Below are 9,264 nucleotides of genomic sequence, written 5' to 3'. Positions count from 1 at the left end.
GGGGCTGTGTACACCCAGAACAATGACTGCTATAAAACAATACGAGAGGCATGGGAGGAAATGTAACTGCAGTATTAAACCTGGAGCTTCACAAAACTTTATCAAGCAGCAGTTTTAACGATAAGTCCTGTGTAGATGTAGATTCATTATGAGCTTTTAATCACCTAACTTACTTAAGCTGGTATTGATTTATAATAAAAAACAATTAATAATAAAAATAAGGTTTCTGCATTTATCTTCCATTTAGAGAACTAACTACAGTATGCATGTTTAATGTGTAACAGCAGGGCCGTGCAGAAGGGTGATAAGGACGGGCAGGTACTGTTGTAGTCAAGAAGACCCAGACCAAGACATCCCCAAGAACAGAGCGCTCAGAGACCAGGACAAGACCAAGACCATGAATATCAACGCAAAATCTTTATCTTGTGTGCAGGGGGTTGGTCACACGTAACACCAAGAATGGGTGTGGCTGTAACCAGGAGATAAAAATCAAACCACAAATGAACTGAAGTGATCAGTTTTTTTAGGAAATGGTGAGTTCCTTCTCATCACAGTGATGACGTGGGAAGTAACAATACCAAATCAGTCGTGTTCCTGACCGGTAAAAATCCACAGTCCGCCCAGTCAGAGACTGAGTAAACATGCTTTTGATTCCAAGACGAGACCGAGACCTTCAAAAAGGGGTCTGCAGACCGGTCTTGAGGCCAACACCAATCTCAAGCACTCAAACACCACGGGCAGGTAAATGAAAGAGGCACCCTTAATGTGCACCTTAGAGCTCAATAGTTTGTTTCAGAGGTAATCATTACATGTCATGATGTCATAACCATCACAGGTAGACTGACCACGAGCTACCTGAGTGTGAAACAATTGTTTATGCTCCTGTAGGAGAGACACAAGTTTGTATGAAATCAACCTCGATTTAGCAAACAGTGTCATAGAAAGAGAGACAGATGTAGAAGAAAGATAACAAAAATGAAAAAGCGTCCAGTGGAGAGCGAGCGGCGGTTTAAGTTTTATGCTTCCTGTAAAGTTTTTATCCTGTAAATCCAGTTTTATTGCTTTGTGAAATGTGAATCCCTGTGTCCTCCTGTGCACTTTGAACAAATTAACTATAAACTCGTGGAGAAAAGGAGAACAAAAACTAAGTCCTGACACACGGAGACGAGCAGTGTCTGAAACATGTGAAACATCATTAATAAGATGTTTAAAAATGTGAACGTAAGGTACAAATATTCTGTAGTGAAGTGAAAAGAAAGCAGGACAGTGGAGCAGATAATGAAGATTCAAAATAAAAGTAAACGACTGAATGCCGCTCGTCGAGCTGTAACACATTTCAGAGTTGTAACGAGACGTGTCTTGTCGCGGCGGCCGCCATGACAGGCACGACATGTTTATCGTTGCCATGGAAACACCGGCTGTTACCACAAAGACCGCTGACTACAGTCAACTTGGAGGTCGTTTTCATCGGGGGCTAGCCTCGATGTCATCCTTTGTTATTGTTTTGATTGAGAGCCCCCTGGTGGCTGAATTTACATACTGTGCCTTTAATAACATAACTTCTGTTTACATTATAGCGCTTGTTCATTGACTTTATGATTTATTTGGGGGCTTTTCGCCTTTATTTAGACGGGAGAGAGGATGGAGTACGAAATCTGGGGAGAGAGAGAGAGTGGGAAAGGAGCCGCAGATCAGACTTGAACCTGGGCTGCCCGCCTGGAGGACTATAACCACTTCCTTTTTCTGTGCTCAAATTAATGTCTTAACCTTCCGTCTACCAGAATGTCCTTACTTATTTCAAAATTAAAGCACACAGCAAGTAAAGTACTCTCAGCTAAAGACAGTACAAAAATTCAAAATAAAAGCCAATTTATATTTTTAAATGTGAATAATTGAATTTCCAACATGCGATTAAATATTGAAATTCAGAGATAAATTGCGATCACCAGCCCAGCTGTGCACAGCAGCTGCTTTATGAGATTTATATGAGCTCTGTCAGATTAACAAGTTTATGAAATAAGGAACAAAACAAATCGAGCTGGATCTGCACTCTCCCCAGAGTACACACGGAAGTAAAGGCTTTTATGATCCTGACGATGGAGAGCTGGAGAGATAGCGCCACCTTGTGGATAAAAGGAACATTACATCCCTTATATACAGCTTCATGAGTAACTGATTTAACATCATCCAGGATTCAGAGTCCAGAGCTCACAGGGTTTTGGACAATCGTTCACAGACTTGTAAGTCACAAGGTTTCTCTGTTGACAGGATGTCATTATAAAGAGTTGATGACTTTTAATATTAGATCTGTTAATGTGTAGATCTATAAATGCTCCTGGTTTAACAGAGGGTCAGTAACTTCACAAACCAACCTCCAGGAACAATTTAGAAAGAACTCAAAGGTAAGCCAGCCTAATCTCCTCTTCAGAGAAATTAAGCAACCATGAATTATGTTGTAATGTCTGTGACTATGAGGACTCTGTGGCCTCTCAGATTTTCAATAAACTGACAGACAGGCTTGATATCGTTGTCGACAGGAAAGCTATACTCCACATTATGCCATAATATCTGCCTTCTGAGTGAGGGGGCTGCAAGTCTTCAAATTTTAGATTAGTAGTACAAAAATGGCCACCCAGCTAACTTCAGTGTCACATTATTTCTATTCAACACTCCTGTCTGCATGGAGCTGAAGTCCATTTTAGAGTTACCTTTAAAAGAACATCTGTTCTCTTCAGATATAAAACACTGAAATAAATGTAAAATATACCTTTTCTAAAACATACAGTTACAGTTTGGGATGTTGGATACAGACACGTAGGCGATATGTCTGCATCGTCTCTATTTACACTGAGCAGACAGGATGAAGATTTTAGTCAAATGTGTTAAATTAAAGATATTTCAACAATGTGTTCATGTTCTTAAGGTGAATGCAACAAAAACAGGTAACACACAGTATAACTTAGTCGGTCCACTTTTATTTCTTTAGGTTGTCATGTAATTCAGCTGAAAACATGGTACCAACTATTGACCTCCCCTCAGACGCAGGACAAGGTGGAGGGTGGACTCCTTCTGGATGTTGTAGTCGGAGAGGGTGCGGCCATCTTCCAGCTGCTTACCAGCAAAGATCAGCCTCTGCTGATCTGGGGGAATGCCCTCCTTGTCCTGGATCTTGGCCTTGACATTCTCAATGGTGTCGCTTGGCTCCACCTCTAGGGTGATTGTTTTGCCTGTGAGGGTCTTCACAAAGATCTGCATGCCTCCCCTCAGACGCAGGACAAGGTGGAGGGTGGATTCTTTCTGGATGTTGTAGTCGGAGAGGGTGCGGCCATCTTCCAGCTGCTTACCAGCAAAGATCAGCCTCTGCTGATCTGGGGGGATGCCCTCCTTGTCCTGGATCTTGGCCTTGACGTTCTCAATGGTGTCACTTGGCTCCACTTCCAGGGTGATGGTCTTACCAGTGAGGGTCTTGACGAAGATCTGCATGCCTCCCCTCAGACGCAGGACAAGGTGGAGGGTGGACTCCTTCTGGATGTTGTAGTCGGAGAGGGTGCGGCCATCTTCCAGCTGCTTGCCGGCAAAGATCAGCCTCTGCTGGTCTGGGGGAATGCCCTCCTTGTCCTGGATCTTGGCCTTGACATTTTCAATGGTGTCGCTTGGCTCCACCTCTAGGGTGATGGTCTTGCCAGTGAGGGTCTTCACAAAGATCTGCATGTTTGGACCTGTGAGAATTATCATTTTATTATCATGTTACAAATACCCTTTAATGATATAGGGTGAAAAAGACAACAGAAGCACTTCTGTTATCTCTCAAACCACCATTGCTCATGAAGGGGAAGTCATCGTACATTGGTATAAATGATCATCAGGTAAATTACCAGGTCCAGGCCCTCGGGAGGGATTGACAAATATCAAACTAATTTAATTCACAGGGCTATAAACATTTACAACACCCCATGAATACAAAATAAATTACTTCTTCTTGCCAGGTCTATCTTTTACGGTTAGCTCGTTTAATACGTCGGCTAGTTGTTGAAATTACGTTCATATGATGTGTGTAATAGTTATTTCTTCTGACAAAACGCGAAAATACTGACTTGTAGTCTTGGACAAACTGGTAGGGGGCCGGTGATTCGAGCACCGCCGCCATTTTAAAAATATGCTATTGTTTTTTTTGGCCTTCGTTGTCGTTGTTTACGAGCGGCAAACCGGCCCCCGAAAACCGGGAAGAAAGCCGTAAATTGGTTAAACAACTTAAGCAGACAACAGTATCGTTAATAACATCGACATTTTCGTCATTGTTTTGAGTTTTAACGCAGAATGTACTTACAGTTTGACTCAGTATCTTCTTGACCTATTTTTCCCCTGCGATGTGTCTCTCTCTCTGACTGTACGGTTGCCAGGACGACGGGATGATTTTATACCGGACACACGTCATCGAAGGGTGTTCATCCGCAATTGAAAATAGTTCCTATTAAAGAAGCGATAAACATCGGAGATAAAATATTTTTTTCACTTATTTCACATGTAAAATAAAAAAAACTGTCTGCCATTGTCAACTTATTTATTTTATTATCGTATGTATTGTTCTGAAGGCCAAAGTTCTTAGTTTTACTCCCTCCTTTTAAGCTTTTTCTGACTGATTTAACATGCTTTTTTGAGTCTATTGTATTAGTTACAAACAGCAAAATCAATGTCAATGATTTCAATTTATTCAGAACCTTTTTTCTAAATGAGTCCATCAGTTAAATTATTTAATTGGGAATTATTAAGGTTTAGGGGTTTCCTTGTACTTAATGTCCTTTTGTAAACTGCCTTGTCTGACTCTTTGTACATTTCCATATTTCAATAAAGTTTAACCAGAAAAAGACAAAAACAAGAGGGAGAAAAAATATCTTATTTCTTATAGAAATTTTTGTCTTTAATTTAATTGTATTCTAGTTAATTTTGTAAATACACAATACCCCAGAGCCCCTGAAGTCCCAAAAACTAAACTAAAATATCTTAGCTGATAACGTGTGCGTCCAATATAACATCACACATTATGATTATATTGAGCCCTGGGCCAGAAGGGGGCTCCTAAGGACTGTAAAACCCTTATTTTAAATCTGCAGTGGCTCAAAATGTGCAAAGTTTGTAATGACAGTAAGAAACCTCCCTAACGGGGCCCCCTTAGTTTGAAAGTCACCAAAGGAAAACCAAGGGGAGTAATCTGTCTGGGAGTAACTGAAATAAACACAGACTCTGCCCACACCATTTGTACAGTATCGTTTCCTGTGTCAGAGTACTTACAACATGGGGTGCTGGTGGTGCAGTGGTTAGTACTCACGCCCCATTTACAGAGGCTGGGGTCCTTCAGGCAGGTGGCCGGGTTCGGGTCAGACCTGTGGATCCTGTCCTGCGTCCCCCCCCCCCCTCTCTGATTTCTGACTGTATCCACTGTCCTCTCTCTCCAGTGAAGGAACAGAAGGCCCAAGGATAAATCTTTAACACAAAATAATACTTATGACGTCATCCCGTCCTGCGCTGACAAACGCATCGTCATAATTTTTCACGAGGAATGCTGGTTGGAGGGGCCCCCGTTGAATTTCTATGCCTATAGGGGCCCCAAAAGACTCTGTGATTGCCACTGACCATAACATCAGTGAATCATGTGTTGGTAACAGCTGCTTCTTTAAGTTCTTCTTGAGATTTCAGAAAATAATGTGACATTTTTATTATATCATCCAGCTCGTTACCGACCTGTGGTCCTTGAAGCCTTCGTTTCATCCCGTAGAGAGATGTTCTTTCCTTATTAGGGAGGATGCATGTAACCAAAACACCTCAAACTGAACCTTTGGGATTCAAAAGAACAAAGGGATGATTTCCTCGAATCAGAGATCATCAACTTACACTTCCTGTATCCCATCTTTGAAGATTAGTGAACATCAGCCCAGCCTTGTCTCCTTGGTAACATGTTGTCTGGCTGCTTGACAGTAGATGGCGCCACATACCCTTTCATATAAACTCTACACCTCTCCAGTGTTCTGCAGACTTTTCTTCTGACTGCTCAGGAGTTCTAGTCCCCTTTAATACCCGGATTAGAGTTTTAATTATTCCCATATATATTCAAAGAGTACAAATTGATGTAAAGGTATTTTATTTACTGTATTGTTGGCTTTTATACACATGGCAGTAGTATTAGATATGAAAACTACAAAAGCAATATGGATATTTATTATCAGAATTAGTATTTTAAATTTGTCACCACTGCTGGTGAAACAGCTGCTGTTACTCTACAATGTTTCAAGACATTGAGCATGCATTTTTCTATTTCTTGTGCTCATGCACTTGAGTATGCATCTTTTTCTACTGTTTCTAAACTTCTCACTTCAAAACAAGGGACATGTTCTGGTTTTTACTATAGTTCAAATCATAAACTTTGTACAGCTTTAAAATAAATGTTTAAGTAATTATTTTGTCAAAGAGCTTGCCAAATTCATAAATGATATTTCAGTACTTTCATATTCTAAATCTGCCTCTGATAAACCTGTAACATATGAGAAGAGAATAACAACTACTAAATAGTTACCTGCCCCCCCACCATAATAAACCACATTCATCCCTCTAAAGTTAGCAACTGATTACTTTACTGACAACCATATTAAACCAATCAGTATCCTCTGCTGATAAATAGTACTAAACAATGAAGGAACAACACCAGGAAGTTCAGTTTAAAGTTTTATTAAGTGATGTGCATTAAACGTTTGGTCATGTCGTTTTTCACTTGTAACATTTTCATAACAGGGCATGTAGAACATTTCATACATAGCACGTAAACTTTGAGGAAATAACGTTAAGAACATGGAATCATTTGAATGGCTTTACTGCCCTCCCCTCAGACGCAGGACAAGATGGAGGGTGGACTCCTTCTGGATGTTGTAGTCGGAGAGGGTGCGGCCGTCTTCCAGCTGCTTGCCAGCAAAGATCAGCCTCTGCTGATCTGGGGGAATGCCTTCCTTGTCCTGGATCTTAGCCTTGACATTCTCAATGGTGTCGCTTGGCTCCACCTCCAGGGTGATTGTTTTGCCAGTGAGGGTCTTGACGAAGATCTGCATGCCTCCCCTCAGACGCAGGACAAGGTGGAGGGTGGACTCCTTCTGGATGTTGTAGTCGGAGAGGGTGCGGCCATCTTCCAGCTGCTTACCAGCAAAGATCAGCCTCTGCTGATCTGGGGGAATGCCCTCCTTGTCCTGGATCTTGGCCTTGACATTCTCAATGGTGTCGCTTGGCTCCACCTCCAGGGTGATTGTTTTACCAGTGAGGGTCTTGACGAAGATCTGCATGCCTCCCCTCAGACGCAGGACAAGGTGGAGGGTGGACTCCTTCTGGATGTTGTAGTCGGAGAGGGTGCGGCCATCTTCCAGCTGCTTACCAGCAAAGATCAGCCTCTGCTGATCTGGGGGAATGCCCTCCTTGTCCTGGATCTTGGCCTTGACATTCTCAATGGTGTCGCTTGGCTCCACCTCCAGGGTGATTGTTTTGCCAGTGAGGGTCTTGACGAAGATCTGCATGCCTCCCCTCAGACGCAGGACAAGGTGGAGGGTGGACTCCTTCTGGATGTTGTAGTCGGAGAGGGTGCGGCCATCTTCCAGCTGCTTACCAGCAAAGATCAGCCTCTGCTGGTCTGGGGGGATGCCCTCCTTGTCCTGGATCTTGGCCTTGACATTCTCAATGGTGTCACTTGGCTCCACCTCCAGGGTGATGGTCTTTCCAGTGAGGGTCTTGACGAAGATCTGCATGCCTCCCCTCAGACGCAGGACAAGGTGGAGGGTGGACTCCTTCTGGATGTTGTAGTCGGAGAGGGTGCGGCCATCTTCCAGCTGCTTACCAGCAAAGATCAGCCTCTGCTGATCTGGGGGAATGCCCTCCTTGTCCTGGATCTTGGCCTTGACATTCTCAATGGTGTCGCTTGGCTCCACCTCCAGGGTGATTGTTTTGCCAGTGAGGGTCTTGACAAAGATCTGCATGCCTCCCCTCAGACGCAGGACAAGGTGGAGGGTGGACTCCTTCTGGATGTTGTAGTCGGAGAGGGTGCGGCCATCTTCCAGCTGCTTACCAGCAAAGATCAGCCTCTGCTGATCTGGGGGAATGCCCTCCTTGTCCTGGATCTTGGCCTTGACATTCTCAATGGTGTCACTTGGCTCCACCTCCAGGGTGATTGTTTTGCCAGTGAGGGTCTTCACGAAGATCTGCATGCCTCCCCTCAGACGCAGAACAAGGTGGAGGGTGGACTCCTTCTGGATGTTGTAGTCGGAGAGGGTGCGGCCATCTTCCAGCTGTTTGCCAGCAAAGATCAGCCTCTGCTGGTCTGGGGGGATGCCCTCCTTGTCCTGGATTTTTGCCTTGACATTTTCAATGGTGTCACTTGGCTCCACCTCAAGGGTGATGGTCTTGCCAGTGAGGGTCTTCACAAAGATCTGCATTTTTTTTCTTCACCTATGTAGATAAAAAGTACATAAAATATAAATTACTGACAACTGATTTAAGTAATGCATTTACATACAGTTAGAGCTAGAATAATTAATAGTCAATAAAATTGTATTAAGATTGTTTCAGCTTAAGTCAATTCATTAGATATACATTTGTATGGCTTGTTGCTTTACATCAGACAATATTTCTAGATAATCACATTTCAATTATTAGTTCAATTAAACATTAAATGAAGGGTCAAATCATCATAACAGATAGCTTGGTAGAAAATATGGAGCGAGCGCCATTTTGAGATCATTTTGACCTTCCTTTTGTTCAGCTGACGTCATCAGATAATGGACGCACTCGAAATGTCGAGTCATTGCTATCGCTAGCATTAGCTTAACACTACAGCTGACGTCGAACACGGTAACAAATAGCTCGACGTTAACCATCGAAATCACCGTGTAAAACGCCCGAAATCTGCAGGGATAGTGTTTTCACCAAATTTAAATGACAATTTGAGAATAATTTCCGAGTTATCGGTTTTTCCCAATCGTCTGAAGCTAACTATAAAGCTTCTGGGCAGCGACCAAGCTATACAACTTAAAATTTAAACCCATTGTCGATAAGAACAGCTATTTCATCAACATAAAAAGAATAATAACAGTACTTACTGTCGATAGACGCAGTAAATATCGAGTTTCTTGCTTGCGCAGTTATGCTTCCGTCTCTTTCGTGGACGATGTCTACTGCACCACAGACAAAACACTCTATATATAGCGGCGTCTGCACACGTCATCCCCCAATATCCGT

General features: G+C 42.8%; 1 protein-coding gene across 2 annotated transcripts; it reads right to left on the bottom strand.

The window, feature by feature from the left end:
• Positions 1-2,955: 2,955 nt before the first annotated feature.
• Positions 2,956-9,263, bottom strand: ubb (ubiquitin B). 2 transcript variants are annotated; one of them, XM_020649964.3, is made up of 3 exons: positions 9,126-9,263; positions 6,868-8,475; positions 2,956-3,712 (listed from the first exon to the last, which is right to left on the bottom strand). In XM_020649964.3, the coding sequence occupies exons 2-3, from the start codon at positions 8,460-8,462 to the stop codon at positions 3,022-3,024; spliced, it is 2,286 nt and encodes a 761-aa protein (XP_020505620.1). In that variant the 5' UTR covers positions 8,463-8,475; positions 9,126-9,263; the 3' UTR covers positions 2,956-3,021. The 2 variants fall into 2 exon arrangements, with proteins under 2 accessions (XP_020505620.1, XP_029136248.1); XM_029280415.2 differs by lacking the exons at positions 6,868-8,475; positions 9,126-9,263 and adding an exon at positions 4,328-4,465 and having other exon boundaries at positions 2,956-3,719.
• Position 9,264: the final 1 nt, after the last annotated feature.

This window comes from Labrus bergylta, chromosome 14, assembly GCF_963930695.1.
Source record: "Labrus bergylta chromosome 14, fLabBer1.1, whole genome shotgun sequence".
Taxonomy (NCBI): Eukaryota; Metazoa; Chordata; class Actinopteri; order Labriformes; family Labridae; genus Labrus; species Labrus bergylta.
Note: the sequence above shows the minus strand (reverse complement) of the source record. Positions and strands in the feature narration are given on the sequence as shown.

Excerpts from the sequence above, each read along its gene's own strand:
- ubb (XM_020649964.3), bottom strand. The coding sequence starts at position 8,462 with ATGCAGATCTTTGTGAAGACCCTCACTGGCAAGACCATCACCCTTGAG. Across the intron at positions 3,713-6,867 it reads GTCCTGCGTCTGAGGGGAGG|CATGCAGATCTTTGTGAAGA; the intron begins GCAGTAAAGCCA and ends CACAGGTCCAAA.